General features: G+C 43.4%; 1 protein-coding gene across 5 annotated transcripts in view; it reads left to right on the top strand.

Annotated features, from left to right (window-relative positions):
- Vps13d (vacuolar protein sorting 13 homolog D) overlaps positions 1 to 16132 on the top strand; it is a 233810-nt gene that overhangs the window by 117010 nt on the left and 100668 nt on the right. For all 5 annotated transcript variants that reach the window (XM_076565634.1, XM_042272539.2, XM_042272538.2 and 2 more), the window contains 5 exons: positions 2968 to 3098; positions 3312 to 3487; positions 9854 to 9977; positions 11220 to 11455; positions 14169 to 14277. In XM_076565634.1, coding sequence (XP_076421749.1) covers positions 2968 to 3098; positions 3312 to 3487; positions 9854 to 9977; positions 11220 to 11455; positions 14169 to 14277 — 776 coding nt within the window. The remainder of the gene's footprint in view (positions 1 to 2967; positions 3099 to 3311; positions 3488 to 9853; positions 9978 to 11219; positions 11456 to 14168; positions 14278 to 16132) is intronic.

Raw genomic sequence — 16132 nt, 5'->3', positions numbered from 1 at the left:
CTGAGCACCTGAGTGCACGCTTCTGAGGATGGTTGTGTAACCAAGGGAGCCAGCAACTTTTCATTTTATTCAAAATTTTTTTAAGATTTATTTTATTTTCTTTGTATGGGTGTTTTACATGCCTGTCAGGATGTGTACCATGTGCAGATTGTATGAGAAGATCATAGGATTTTCTAGAGTGTTGTACAGTGTTGATGTTGGTCTAGACATTCATGTTGTAGGAGGGAGAACCATGATAGTATGGTTTATCCTGAATCCTACAGAGTAATGGGGTAGTTTAATCTTGAGTTCTTTTTGTAAAAATCATTTAATTATTGTGTGTGTATGTTTTGTGCATGTGCATGTAGAATACGGCTTGCAAGAATTGGTTCTTTCCTTCCATCATGTGGATCCTGGGAATAGGACTGAGGTTATCTTGGAGTCAAGCACTACTTGAGATTTCTGAAGAGCAGAATTGTCCAAGTGTAGTTTCCTTTTCAGATTATTTAACCTGGATTTGTGTTCATGCTCCCATTCAAGCTCTTTCTTATAGTGGACATAAAGATTTGAAAAAGAAACCAGCTTTATTTGAGCTGAAAAGAGTATTCTACTTACATTTGTCTGCTCCACCCCTTGAGTTGGCTTGGCTTTCTGCTGGCCTGTCTTGCCCTTAATTTGTTTTCCAAAACAAGCTACCCAGGTTGGTTGGAAGCTTGATTTGGGAAGGGAAAGGAATGAAAGTTACTCCTTTTAACACAGCTCTTGCTGAGAGCTACAGAGTTGAGGCAGACAAGCAAGGGGAGCAGTGAGCACATGTGTAAATGTGCATGCATTTGTAGCTGTGTATGCAGGTGTAAATTGTAAATGCATGTGTAACCTTGCAGTATCTGTACATGTGTGTGCTAGGAGAATGTTCCCAATGGCCTGTCTTCTGAGTGCTGTCCTTCTTCCAAGTGAAGGGGCAAAAGGGATGGGCCAAGACAGGATCCTAAAAGTTTGTAACATGTGTGTATGTATTATCAATATGTGAACTGTCCTGGTGCATACAACCAGCTTCCTCTTGGTAATGTTTACAGCACAGTCCCCAGCAGAAAAGCCAGGGACATGCACCTTGAAAACGATGGATTCTGTGTATTTTTATCTCAGCTCTAATATTGAGGGTCTGCCAGGATAAACTAGGATAGAAGGGAAACATAAAGCTCATCTTTTCTAAAAATAGGATGTCTGTGCTGGTCTGGGTGACTCTTTGTGCTTCCAAATTAAGCACAGCTTTTGAAGTGGACTTCATATTAGCTAAGATCTGCTGACTCTGACCCTGTTGATTTCTGGCAAGTAAAGCTTTTCTTCTTGTCTCAGAAGAAAAGTGTGTGGGGTTTTCCGTCACCCTAGAGCCATGTGTACTTCTTAGGTAAGAGTTCCCAGAGACAGTCTCTAGAGACTGTCAGTCTTTTGAAATCAGCTGACTTCTCAAGCCAGTTGAAGCAAGTTAAAGAGTCAGTAGGCTGTGGTACCTGTAACTCTGCAGGGTGCCGGCTCTTGCGAGGTGCCTGGGCTGAACCCCTAGCCTTGTCTACAGTTGCATGACCTAGAGCAGGTGACTCCCCTTCCCATGCCTTAGTTCCCTCAGCTATGCAGTGGAGGTAATCAGTACCCTCATTCCAGAGGGGTGACAATGAGAATGAAGTGTAAAGGGCCTAACATGCGTGCAGTCGATAAGTATCAGGATTGTTATTTTTATTACTTTGGGTATAAGTATTTTTAATTATTGTATAGCCAGAACTCAGCATAGAGCTTTGACTTACTTTCTGTACTTATTGTCATAGCAAATGAGTGAATCATCCCACTGAATATTATATTTTTTTAAATTGTCATCAGATTTTAAAACCAGGTAACTCAGTATTGACTTCATTTGTCTTTTTTTTTTTTTTTTTTTTTTTTTTTTTTTTTTTTTTTTTTTTTTTTTTTTTGGTTTTTTTCGAGACAGGGTTTCTCTGTGTAGCTTTGCGCCTTTCCTGGAGCTCACTTGGTAGCCCAGGCTGGCCTCGAACTCACAGAGATCCGCCTGGCTCTGCCTCCCGAGTGCTGGGATTAAAGGCGTGCGCCACCACCGCCCGGCGACTTCATTTGTCTTTATGTGAAACTTGTTATTTTGAAATTTCTTTCTCACAGGGTGATATTTATGTGTGTGTGTGTGTGTGTGTGTGTGTGTGTGTTTCTGGTTTGTAATGAGTAGGGAAGGCCTATTTTCTAATGAATAAATAAATCCTAGCATCGTGTATGAGTTGGATTATTGGACAGTAGACTAAAATTACTGGAGAAGGTTCTAGCAGGAGAGTGCTCAATTGGGTTCAGGTTGGCATAGAATCTAACTAAGTAGTCTAAGGTTTCCACTTATCCTTTAGCAATGGCAGCTTCTCAGGGGGAAATTTGTGTCCCAAGTATAAGTCTCATTTTAGTTAGTTTCATGAATAGACAGCTAAGCTATGTGTGACCAAAACACCAGTGTGTCTTAGCTGTTATTTTAAAGGTGTATACATGGTAAAGAGACTAAGAATTAAAGGGACATTGGCACTGCCCCTGAGACTTTTTGAACCTTTCCTTATTTATTTTGTGCATGCTTGCATGTATGCCATGGTGCATGTGTAGAGGTCAGAGGACAACTTGTAGGACTGAGCAATGTGGGTTCTAGGAATCAAAATCAGGTTGTCAGACTTGGTGCTAAGTGCCTTTACCTACTAAGACATCTCGCCACCCCATCCCAACCCCCAACCCCCACCCCCAGGACTTCCTAAAGCCTAAATGGGTATAAGGAAAAATACACTGTGAACAACTGATATTTCCATTCCATTCTTAAAAGGCTTCGTACGCTTTCCAGATGACATGTGTGTTTGCTCACAAGAACTAAGGAATTATGAGGGCTACTTATTTCTGTTAGACCTAGAATTTTCTGTCATGATTAATCAATGAAATGGTTCTTGTCATTTGTAGGTATTGATGTCAAGAAAGGCCGAGGTCGCTATATTGACACTTGTATGGTCATCTTTGCCCCCCGTTACCTGTTAGATAATAAATCATCTCACAAGCTTGCATTTGCACAAAGGGAATTTGCTCGGGGACAGGTAAGCAGTTTGCTTTGAAGAATGGCCAGAGCTTGTTTTTTAATGGGAAGTTTAGTGTCGAGACTCACTTCTCAAGACTGTGTGTTTTATGATGTGAGTGACCTAACAGTTCCTGTGTAGGATAAGGCTCAGAGTAGGGACCCAGCAAGAATTGTATGTGACTTGGTCAGGTATTGAGTGACATGACTCAAGCCCATGATCTGTGTGTTTTAGGGAACAGCCAACCCTAATGGCTACATTTCCACCTTGCCTGGTTCCAGTGTGGTGTTCCACTGGCCACGCAATGACTACGATCAGCTGTTGTGTGTCAGGCTGATGGACGTTCCCAATTGCATTTGGTCTGGAGGCTTTGAAGTCAACAAGAATAATTCCTTCCATATCAACATGAGGTGAGTTTGGAATGAGACAAACCAGCTTTATTTGAGGCATGTTAATAATATAGTATATAACATACATACATATATATGGCAGCCCATTTCACTCTTTGTGAGGTTGGCTTGTGAATTTCTGGTTCAGATCCAGTTTTTAGAACTTGTAAAATCCCAGGGAAGTGAGCATTTTGATTAGATGAGTTACAGAAGATGTCAGCAGCCCTAAGTGAAGAATACAGTTCTGTGGTCTTACGGCATGTGAAGTCCAGAGTGACTGCCTGTAACTTGAAGTTGCTGTCTGTGTTCAGATGGTACTACTGTTGTTAACTGTCTTTGTTTAGTCTTGTGCATTTGAACGTCCTTCTCTCATCTGATGTTGTTCTGGTAAGTTATCTGGCCTTCTGTTCTAGTTTCATTTCTGTTACCATGATAAAATACTCTGACCCAAAACAAAACAAAACAACAACTGGAGGGAGAAAGGAGTTTATTTCAGTTTATACTTTCAGGTGATATATAGTCCAACATAGTGGAGAGGTCAAGGCTGGAACCCCAGTTAGCTAGTCACATCACATCCACAGTCATGGCCAGAGAGGAAGAAATGAATGCATGCATGTACACTTGCTTATCAAATGTGCTTAGCTCCATTTCCCCAGTGTCAGACAGTTCAGAACCCTTTGCCTAGGGAATGGAGCTACCACCATGGGTTAGCTCTTCTCATATTGATTAACTAAATTAAAATAGTCCCTGACAGAGCCACTGGCCAACCCAATGTGAGATAATCCGTCAATTAGACTTTCTTCCCAGGTGATTTTTGATTGTGTCAAGTTGACAGATCTAAACATCACATCTTCTTTGCTCATCCCAATGTCCCTCAGTTCCTTGTTAGAAAAATCAACCAAATTCAGCCTCAGCTAGCTCAGGATGACTTAATTTCCTTCCTGCTTCATCAAATGCTTTATTGTTATTATTATTGTTATATTTGTTTGCAATTGAATCTAGAATGTATTGTCACTGAACACATTCCTAGCCCCATCAAACAACAACAGTTTTTGGGGGGTTTTGTTTTGTTTTCTTGAGACTACATTTTTTTTTGCTGGGTTGTCCAACTTGACTTTAAACTTTTTGGCTCCAGTGCTCACCCTTACTGATCATGCCCTTGAACAGCTAGTGCATATTCATATTGCTGTACACCTGCAGGAGTCTCTGTGACCACCAAAGCCAGCAGAGTAGGTAAGGCAAGAAGGTAGTACTGTTCAACATGACTTAATAGCTGGTGTTAGTTGAAACTACTCCCAGCTAGTTTATTTTAGCATATTTAAGCACAGCACAGTTTGGTGAAAAATTTTCCTGTTGATAATTAATTCAATCCATTTGCACAATAAAGCTTAATATGTGAATACATTGAAACTTCATAAAGAAAATGTGACATTTTCCATAAAGATAAGTTCTATAGATTGACAACCTCATGATAAGGATCTGGGACGGGGGGTGGGGGTGGGGGGCAATCCATTGTGGTCTCAGCCACACAGTGCAAAGGTCACCAGGCTATTAACCATGTCTGCTCCCAGCTTTCTGGTAGATAACAGATTATGCATCCTTCCCTTTGAAGAAACAGTCCTGTGTGTTTAACATTCCTGGTTTCCCAAGTGCTTATCTGTGAACACAGGAACCTTTGTGCCTCCCTCACACATCCTTGACCAGCCAGTGCACACTCACATTGCTGCACATCCTTGACCAGCCAGTGCACACTCACATTGCTGCACATCCATGAGCAGCCAATGCACACTCACATTGCTGCACATCCATGAGCAGCCAATGTACACTCACATTGTTGCACACCATGAGCAGCCAGTGCACACTCACATTGCTGCACATCCATGAGCAGCCAATGCACACTCACATTGCTGCACATCCATGAGCAGCCAATGCACACTCACATTGCTCCACATCCATGAGCAGCCAATGCACACTCACATTGCTCCACATCCATGAGCAGCCAGTGCACACTCACATTGCTGCACATCCATGAGCAGCCAGTGCACACTCACATTGCTGCACATCCATGAGCAGCCAGTGCACACTCACATTGCTGCACATCCATGAGCAGCCAGTGCACACTCACATTGCTGCACATCCATTAGCAGCCAGTGCACATTCACATTGCTGCACATCCATGAACAGCCAGTGCACACTCACATTGCTGCACATCTTTGATTAGCCAATGTACACTCCCATTGCTTCACACCCTTGAGCAGCCAGTGCTCACTCACATTGCTGCACACCCTTGAGCAGCCAGTGCACACTCACATAGATGCCCAGAGAGCTTAGAGCTTCATGTCCTGTAAAACTCAGACTCTACACCAGTTAAATAACTCCCTATTTCCCTTGCCCCAGCCAGCCCTTGGCAGCCCCCATTCTACATGGCATATCTAGAAATTTGATTACTCAAGAACATATATTTATCTTTTTGTTACTATCTTATTTTACTTAGGATAATATCCTTTAAGGTTCATCCATGTGGCATGGGTCAACATTTCCTTCTTTAAGGCTGAGTAGCCTCCCATGTCTGTTCCACATTTTGTTTATTCATCTACTGATGCTTCTGCCTTTTGGGTTCAACTGTGAACACAGGTGTGCACATGTGCTCTCCAGACGCTGGGTCCAGTTCTTTTGTATATAGATCCAAGAATGTCATTGTTGGATTTTTTTTTTTTTAAAGATGGCGTCTTACTCTGCAGCCTTGGCTGGCCCTGAATTTGCTATATAGACCAGGCTGGCCTTGAACTCATAGAGATCTGCTTGCCCCTCTGCTTTCTGAGTTCTGGGAGTAAAAGTGTGTGCCACCAAGCCCAGCTGTTTTATCTTTATTTTTTTCTTTGATTTGAGGTCTTACTGTGTTGTCCAGGATAGTCTTAAACTGGGAACTCTAATAGTCTCCCCAGTTCAGCTTTCTGAGTGGCCAGGATTATAGGCATAGGTCATAGGTGTAGGTCATTGGCTTTATCATTTTTAATCTTGCAAGTTTGTGCTATGCTGTGTTTTGTTAGGATTATGGCATTTTATTTTCCTGTGCGCTGTGGCTGGGGGCTCCAGTTTCTCCACAGCTTTACCAATACTTACCATTTGCTGTTGGGATATCTGTAGTAGCTATCCCAATAGCAGTGAGTGGGTCATCTCACTGTGGGTTGTCTCTGGGTTACTGGGTATTGAGCCCCCAAATACTCATAAATGCCAACAGGTCCTCTGCTACTGAGCTAAGCCCAGCCCTCACTGTATCTCTGGTTCACTTTTCTCCAATGATTATTTCACGTGCTTGTTTGTCTTCACTGGATCCTTTGCCCACGTTTGAACTGGGTTATTGGAACTGGCTGATGTTCTTTTGCATGTTAGTCCTGACCAGGTATGTGATTTGCAGATCTCCTCGTCTGCCTTTTCATGCTGCTGATTGCCTTGTGGGATAGCTTTGTTGTTGTTTAATCCAGTTTATTGATACTTTGGTTGCTTTTGATAATGCATCCCAGAAACAGTTGTCAAATCCACTGCCATGAGGCTGTTCTCTTTTGTTTGCTTAAGGGTTTTATAGTCTCAGCTCTTTTGGGTCTGGTCTGCTTTGAGTTAACCTTTGTGTGTGGTGTAGCTGTGAGGGCCACTTCTTGCTTGGCATGTGGATGTTCTGCTTCTCCAGCAGCATTGGTTGTTAAGGCATTTGGCTCTACACATAAGGGTTTGTTTCTGGGCTTCCTACTGACCTGTCTGTGTGCCCAGTACTAGTGTTGATTGCTGTACCTTTTGATGAGTCAGTGGGAGACCTTTAATTTGGTTTGGGTGGCTCTTTTGTTCAGAATTCTTGAGATCCATAGGAATTTTATGATTTTTCTTTTCTATTTATGCTAAAAACATGCTGTTGGGAGTCATTCCTTAGGCTGGGATTACATGATTACTTTAAAAAGGTGAGGGCCGGGTGCAAGGGAAGGTGATGACTGTGTGCCTAGTGTTAATCCTTTAAAAATGGCTTGAGTGTGTAATCTAAGCTACTGAGAGACTGGTGCCACCCATTTCTTTTCCTTTCCCCAATTTTTCATCTGGAAACAATTTGAATGAGAAGTCACAGGAGCAGTACAGGGACTCTCTTCCATCTCACACCTCCACTGATGTTAGCATTTTGCTAAGTCCTACTTCTGCCTCTTCCTATCCCTTCCCACACCTGCTCTATGGGTTGAGCTTATGTGAGCACATTTTGCTGAATCATTGGGAAATAAGTCAAGGTCATCGTGATACTTGAGCTGTAGTAATCCAGCCCCTACCACAAATAATGATAGGTATCTAGGGAATTATCTTTGTTTTTAAAACAAATAATAATACTGTAACTATGATACCATTAATACACATGCAAGGAGTCTAGTGCCAGCCCAGTGCTTTCTAGTAAGCAGTCCCTGTCACAGACAGGATGAATGGGCGTGTTTCCTCCACTGCAGCCCACCCTCTCAGATCTGGGGCCGCTCAGCGGTCGCTTGTCTAATGCAGCTGAAGCTGCTCTTCCTCCTGTCGTGGGGAGCCGGTGCAGCTCTCCCTTTTTGGCCGTGAGCCAGTGGTGTTTGTTTGCCAGTTGCTCCTGTGGTTTTGTAGAATGTGTGTTTTTCTGTATTTGGGTGCTAGTGTCCTGTGTCTAGATTAGGTCAGCCCTTTGTGTGAATAGTTCTAGCTTATGTGATGTGTGTTTCCCCTTGAGTCACATCAGAAGGCCTGTGACACATTGATCTTGTTACTGGTGTGGTTTGATCATCATTTGGCTGTCGTGGTACCTACCATGGTGCCCACCTGCTCCCTCTGCTGCAAAGTCACCTTTCCATCCTTGGAAAGAGGACTAATCCATTGTGGGGTCATTTGCAGTCCATTATTCTGTTTCCCCAAACCTTTTACGTAACTGGAATTATTTATTATGTCAGGGATTGGAAATGGTGATTTTTTTAAATTTATTCATTTGTTAATTGATATTCTTCTGTAAAAACAAGGTTTTTCTTTCCTCTAGTAATATATCTTAATACAGTGCACGTAAACACACAATACAACACATGTGCTTCTTTCCCCAGGGTCTCATGTAGCCCAGGCTGGCCTGGAACTCAGTATGTACCTGAGAATGTCCTTAAATGTCTGAACTACATCCCACCCTGTTGGGGTCCAGTGTTGGGGTCCAGCCCCTATCGAAGGTTCCCTTGGGGGGGTGGGAATGAGGAATTTAGAAATGCTAGATATGAAATATAAAAGTAGATGAAGAAAAAAGATAAGACACGGGGTAGCTTCGGGAGGGCCCTGGGTCAATACCCATCAACCTTGAGTTTATTCATGATGAGCTTTTTTATACACTAGCAAGGGGAGAGGCAAAAGACTTCCCCCTTTCAAGATTAAAGCACATTGTACAGCCAAGTGTAGACACTTAAAAACACCTGGTAACCATGCCCCATGGCAAAGCACCTTATGATTAGGCCTTGAATATAAGACAACTGGTAACCATGCCTTTGCACACTATTATGCAGCCTTGGAGAGTAATATAAATTCTGACTCTGACCTTGAGTTAAAGTTGGAATCTTTGTGGGCTCCCATACCACTCCTTTCACAGGTCTTCATAGAAGAATATCAGCTGGAGAGACAAGTAGGAAATCACCATTTTGTGCTATGTTTCTACTTTCTAAGTTTTAAAATCTTTAATTTTAATTATATGTATGCACATGTGTCTCTGTGTGGGTATGTGTGGTGTGAGTGCACGTTCCTGATAAGACCTGAATGATCCTTTGATTCTCTGGACCTGGAATTTTAGGTAGCTGTGAGCCTATGTGGGTATTGGGACTGAGCTCTGGTCCTTCACAAGAGCTGTATGTATCCTACCTGCCGAGCCGTCTCTCCAGCCCTTCTGCTTTCTAAACATGCTCAGAGACCACGCAGTAGGCTGCAGCTGCCAGCATCCTTGGCGGCCCCCGTGTTGTGACTGAGGAGCAAAGGGATTGCAGTCAGTGGCCTCCTTTGTTTTTTAAGATTTACTTTTACTGGGGGCTGGAGAGATGACTCAGAGGTTGAGAGCACTGCTTGCTCTTCCAAAGGTCCTGAGTTCAATTCCCAGCAACCACATGGTGGCTCACAACTGTCTGTAATGAGATCTGGTGCCCTCTTCTGGCCTGCAGGGATATGTGCACTGTATACATAATAAATAAATTAAAAAAAAAAAAAGATTTACTTTTACTTTATGTGCATGAGTGTTTGAGTGCTTGAGTGCATGCATGTTTATGCATTGACATCAGATCCTCCTGGAACTAGAGTTCCTGCTCTGTCCACTGAGCCATCTCTCTAGCCTGTCTCCTTTTAATGTGGCCTTTGCTCCTTGTTCTACAGGGACACCCTGGGAAAATGCTTCTTCCTCCGAGTGGAAATTACTCTCCGAGGAGCTACATACAGGATCTCCTTTAGTGACACAGACCAGTTACCACCTCCTTTCAGAATTGACAACTTTTCCAAGGTACCGTGTGTTTTTGAGGGCTGACTGCTCACATGGGCAGGGTGGAAGATTATGGTGCAGTGCACACATGACACTCCCTGAAGCTCTGTGGCTCTGAAGAGGTGGTTTCAGCTGGTATTGTTATTATTTTTAGATTTCCTAATTTATTTCATGTGTCTGATCATTTTGTCTGCATGTTTATGTGTGTCTGCATCTATGCCTGGTGTCTTTAGAGTTCAGAAGTGGGCATTAGATCCCTTGGAACTGGAGTTATGGATGGTTGCGAGTCACCATTTGAGTGCTGGGAACAAGTGCTTTGAACCACTGAGCCATCTTTCCAGCCACTTCTGCCGATTACTATGGTCACTAAGCTGCCTCATCCAGATCGAAGTAAACTTTCTGCCCCCAAAGCTTATTTTTGACTAAGAATTTGGTGCTATCTGTAGATGTGCTACTGTACAGGCAGAGAGAGGAATCAGACTGATCAGTAGGAGTTGAGTGGGTACACTGCTGTTGCCCAATTTCAGTGGGCATCTGTATAATCCTAAATGTTAAAAGGAAACCATGAGGTTCTGGCTTTTATTTTTTTTGTGTGTTTGGCTGTGTGAGTGCGTGCCATAGTGGACATGGTAAGGCCAAAGGACAAGGTTCAGGAGCTGGTTTTCTTCCAGCAGGGGGTCCCTGGGGGATCAAACTTAGGTCATTAGGCTTGGCAACACGTACCATTATCTGCTGAGCCATCTCCCTGGCCCATAGATTCCATTTTAAGTTACTCCTTCCAAATATGGGTCATAGAATATAAGACTTTCTGTAGCTAATGTCCAGACCCCTATTCCTTCCATTTTCAGACATTCACAGGGAGAGTGTAGCAAAGACACCATCCAAACAGTAGAATTGCTGCCTTGGATGTTTTGGCAAAACCTCTTCAAATTTTTATTTTTAAGATTGATTGTTTTTACATTTTTATTTATGTGGGTGTATTATGTATCGGTGCCTATAAAGATTCACATGTTGTATTTCCTGGAGCTGCAATAATAATAATAAACAGTTTGAGCTGCCGGGCACTCTGTTTCCAGTTGGCTGTGGTCCTTGCCTTTCAGCAGTGGGCCTTTTAGAAGCCCTGTGATGGTTACAAAAGCATTGTCTCCTCACTGGTCATCATTCCCTGTAGAGTGTTCATCTGGGAAGATGGGAGCTTCCACCTCGGCTGGCTGGCTCACTTTCCCGGAACACTGCCCCTGAACAAAGTCCTCTGCCCTCTAGGTTCCTGTTGTCTTCACTCAGCATGGTGTAGCTGAACCCAGGCTGCGGACTGAAGTGAAGCCCATGACGTCACTGGATTATGCCTGGGATGAGCCCACCCTCCCACCCTTCATCACTCTGACCGTTAAGGGGGCAGGCTCCTCGGAGATCAGCTGCAACATGAACGACTTCCAGAATAACCGACAGTTGTACTACGAAAATTTCATTTACATTGCTGCCACATACACGTTCTCTGGGTAATTCTGGACTTAATTACTGTTCATGTAAAGCAGAGTATTTGAACTATTCACTGGTTTTAAATTTTAAGCAGTTTCTAAGGAGACAAGTCACAGCCAATCTCTTCTTTACCAAACCTAGGATCAGGGTCTGCCTTGAAAGTCTAGTCTACATCCTCGTCTGTAATAGCTTGATTTCCCCAAAGCCTAGACTATTTTTTGTTTTTGTTTTTTTTCCCTTAGACAGGGTTTTTCTGTGTAACAGTCCTGACATGGAACTCACTTTGTAGACCAGGCTGGCCTCAAACTCACAGAGATATGTTTTCCTCTGCCTCCCGAGAGCTGGGATTAAAGGTGTATGACAGCTTCTCCCCACCCCCCATAGTGGCAATTCTTCCTTCTTTAAAAACCTCCCCAGGGACTGGGCCTAGCATTAAAAAACCCTGACAAGTCTCTTCCTGAATCTTGAATTCCTCCAGTGTTTGTCTTGACATTGGGCTGGTAAGGTTTGTTTGTGGGTGGGTTGTTCCTATGGCGCTGACCAATGTGACCTTCTTAAGGGCCAGTGCCTGAGAAACCAGTTCTATCTGGTTGTTAGTCCCACTCGCTCCTAGTTTTCTCTAAGTTCCAGCAGCCACTGAGCTCTTTAAAGGGAGAGTCCTACTGGGGACCATGAGCTCAGAGGGTGAGTGCATGGAGCAGGGTGGGAGAGAAGCTCTTGGAAACCCTGGTAGAGAACAAACCCAGGCCCTTTTGGGGTGCTAAGAGTTGGAACCAGTTTTTGGGGTATACCTGATGCTATTGGTGTGCATTCTTAGATGAATTAATAAAGGAGAAGAAATAAGGTTTTTTCTTAATTTTTTTTTTTTTTGAGGTCAGGTTCATGTAACAGAAAACTAACCATTTCAAACTGAATAGTTAGTAGCATTTAGTACATTTTTGATGCTGTTGACCATCACTTTGCTGATTTCACCAAAACATTTTTGTTGTCTCTAAAAGAGCCTCCACTGGCACAGTCTTTCATCCCTCCTCCCAGACCTCACCAGACCTCTAATCTGTTTCCTACTCCTTTGGGCTTGGTTAACTGGGTAGTCCCTGCAGTCCAGATTACCCCAGTGACCTTCTCTGTCTGGCATCCTTTACTTAGTGTAACGTTTTGGGTTCAGCCACATTGCCACTTGTGACTCTGCTTTTATGAAATGCATTTAGTCTATGTGAGTCTGGGAAATGCTCCGTGTTGTATCCTTGCTTGACTGTCTGTCAGTCTGTCTGTGTCTGTTAGTTGGCAGGCATCTCAGCCTTGCAGATTGTTTTCCCATGCTGTGGATTGGCTTTGGCTTTTTTTTTTTTTTCTTCTGTCTTCTGAGACAGGGTTTCTCTGTGTAGCTTTGGAGCCTGTCCTAGAACTTGCTTTGTAGACTTGTCTGGCCTCAAATTCAGATATCCGCCTGCCTCTGCCTCCCAAGTGCTGGGATTAAAGGCGTGCACTGCCTGGATTTTTGTTTTGAAGATATCATTTAAAGAACAAAGTTTCTTTCATTTCTGTGAAATCTAAGTTGTTAAGTTTTGTTTCACTTCTCTCTCATATGCTTTTGATGTCCAGATGACTAATTTTTAACAGAACTCACCAGTACTTTTTGTAATAATAAGGATTTGAGGAAGCAGGCAAGTGATCTCAGTTAAACATCATTCAAGCATTATACATGTACTCCAAGGTGAGATGCTGGAGAATGGCCCAGTGGGTACAGTACTTGATTCACAAGTGTCATTTCCTCAGTTTGGATTCCAGTACTCATATGGAAAGCTAAGTGTGGTGGCCAGTGCTAGTAACCCCAGCACTGTGGGCAGAGATGGGCAGGTCCTAGACCTTGCTGGCCAAGCAACTTAACTGAAACAGTGAGTCGCAGGTCCAGTAAGGGACCCTGTCTCAAATAATAAGGTGCAGAGTGGTAGAGGTGGATACCCCGTGTCGACCTCTGACCTCCAATGCATGCATATAGATAGGTTTACCAGACCATGTACATACAACCCGCAATATCCCACACAAATAATAATAATGTAAAAAACATCCCAGCTGAGCCAACATTCCATAAAGCTTGGGATTTTTGAGCCACAGGGAAGCACCACAGTCTTGAACTGGGAGAAGGTGACTCTTGGCCTATTCTTTTCATCCTAAAAGGACTTCCATTTCTTGCCAAGATTTGGGAGTGCAATGATGCTGATACTCTGCATGGCAGTGCCCTTGGCATCTGCTCTGGGTTTACACACACACACACACACACACACACACACACACACACACACACACACACACACACACTGCTTTGAAGATTCATGGCTATTATTTCATGTCTTAATTTTGTGCCACTGAAATTATGGGGAGAGGAAAAAATACCAGAGTTTTGTGTTTTTACAAATGAATACTAAAATTGTGCAGGGGTAAGGATAGCTCTAAGCCTGTGTCTTGTCAGGCTTTTTCTTCTATATTTCATGGTTTCTGTTTGTCTGTCTGTTTTGAGATGGTCTCTTCTGTATAACTGAGGTTCTCTTCCTACTTCAGTTTCCTAAGTGCCGAGATGAAAGGCATGGGCCAACTTGTTTGTTTGTTAATGGAGATTTATGCTTTGCTCGTGTGTGTGTGTGTGTGTGTGTGTGTGTGTGTGTGTGTGTGTGTGTGTGTGTGTGTGTGTACACGTGTACACATGTGCACGCACACTCATTTATTTCATCTTAGTTTGCAGGAGGGGAAAGGCAGGCCTGTGGCTTCCCACAAGGCAGTTACCTGTGCAGAACTTGTCTTGGATGTGTCCCCAAAGACGCAGAGAGTCATCCTAAAAAAGAAGGTAAGAATTCGTCAGCTGGTGACAAGACTTGGAGGCTCAGTCTCATCTGGTCCAGTGACTCTAGCACTGAAGGAAATGGGCCATGAGCCTGGAGGCTTTGGGGTTGTGCTCCCACTGTATTCACTGTATTCATGCTGGCTGCTGGGTCCCAAGCCTTCTTGCCTCCAGGTCCTTCTGGAGAGAAGATAGTCCTGAATCTGTGATTTGTGGTTTTTCTTTTCTTTTTCTTTTCTACCACTTCTTTTATCATCTCAAACTGAACTAAAGAAAACTGTCACACTGACAAGTACCCCTCTTTATTTTCTCTGACAAATTAGTGTAAGAAGAGCAAGACACGCCTGTGTGTATAGGAAAATATTTTTGTTAGCTAGCCTAGATTTGGAGGGAAAAACAGTAAAATTTGATCAAAGATCTTAATAAATGGCAGGAAAAGTGATACTAAGTAGTTGAAACTGAAAGATGACAGAAGTTAGGGACCATGGAGATGCAGCAGTGACTCTCAGGGGAAGAAGACCACACACGGAGTTGTCATTTAGAACATATAGACCTGAAGAGTCTATGATTCAAATGCTGCACCTAACCAAGAGCCGTGATGTGTTTGCATTAGTGCATGTCACTGCCCGTGGCATAATGTAGCTTGTTTGTAATGGGTTTCCCTTTGAGGGGATGCAGATCTGGACAGATTTCTAATAGTCAAGGGTACTCTGAACATGTTCCACCCTTGAATTTCTTCCTTCCTTCCTTCCTTCTTCATTCACGTCTAAAGGTTTAGGACTAAATTATTAGGGAAGAGGAAAAACGTACCCCAGGAAAGATGATGTGTCTCCATTTTTTTAAAGCGGGAGTTCTGATTGTTTCCAGCTTAGGATAGGTAAGTCCCTGCAGGCCAGCTTCCTTCATTGGGCAAGTGGGCCCTGACTCAGCCTCAGGCATCTGAGGGGCTTCCTGTGCTGGCTGGTTTTGTGGGCAGATGTGAACATAGGCGAGGCTGTGGGAGCTGCATATGGAGATTGAGTTTGAGGCTAGTTTTCTCACTCCTCCTGAGCTGCATTTTTTTTTTTTTTTACAGATTTCCGGGGGGCTTTAAAGGAACCATCTAAGACAGTGGTTCTCAACCTTCCTAATGCTGCTACCCTTTAATACAGTTCCTCATGTTGTGGTGACCCCCAACCATAAAATTATTTTGTTGTTGCTTCATACCTGTGATTTTGTGATTGTTACGAATCGTAATGTAAATATCTGATATGCAGGATATTTGCTATGCAACTGGTGTGAAAGTGCCCTTTGACACCCTCCCACCAAGGGGTCGCAACCCATAGGTTGAGAACCGCTTATCTAAGATAATGTACATGAAGTGCTGTGCCAGAGATGTGGGGGTAATAGCATAGCACATAGTTGTAAAGCCACAGCTTTTCCAGGCTTATACTGAGCACCTGTGTTTATCACATTTACCGCAAGAACAGAAGAGGTGGTTTAGTTTGCCTATTTGACAGGTCAGCAAGTAGGCTCTGAGAGCTTAGGTGCCGCCTCACCCCTGTTACCAGGTTGTAAACTAGCTCACCTTCTGACTGGGCAGCTAGGTCTCAGGTCCTGGCATCTTGACTTTGACGTTTATATTGTACCCTTTGGTTTCTACTGTGTAGGGTGTAGAATGCAGGGCTGTGGATGTCGCTCAGCAGAAGAGCACTGCCCAGCCCTGGTTTCCGTTCTTAGCACTTGAACAAAAATTGTAGAATGCAAACAACTATCTTTCTGGCCTGTGTGTAGCATGTGAATGAGTAGTGGGGGGAGCCAGAAGTGTCCACGGCTGTGGTAAAGCGCCTACATCCTAAAAGTGTGTGACCCTGAGAGTTGC

This window comes from Peromyscus maniculatus, chromosome 2, assembly GCF_049852395.1.
Source record: "Peromyscus maniculatus bairdii isolate BWxNUB_F1_BW_parent chromosome 2, HU_Pman_BW_mat_3.1, whole genome shotgun sequence".
NCBI lineage: Eukaryota > Metazoa > Chordata > Mammalia > Rodentia > Cricetidae > Peromyscus > Peromyscus maniculatus.
Note: the sequence above shows the minus strand (reverse complement) of the source record. Positions and strands in the feature narration are given on the sequence as shown.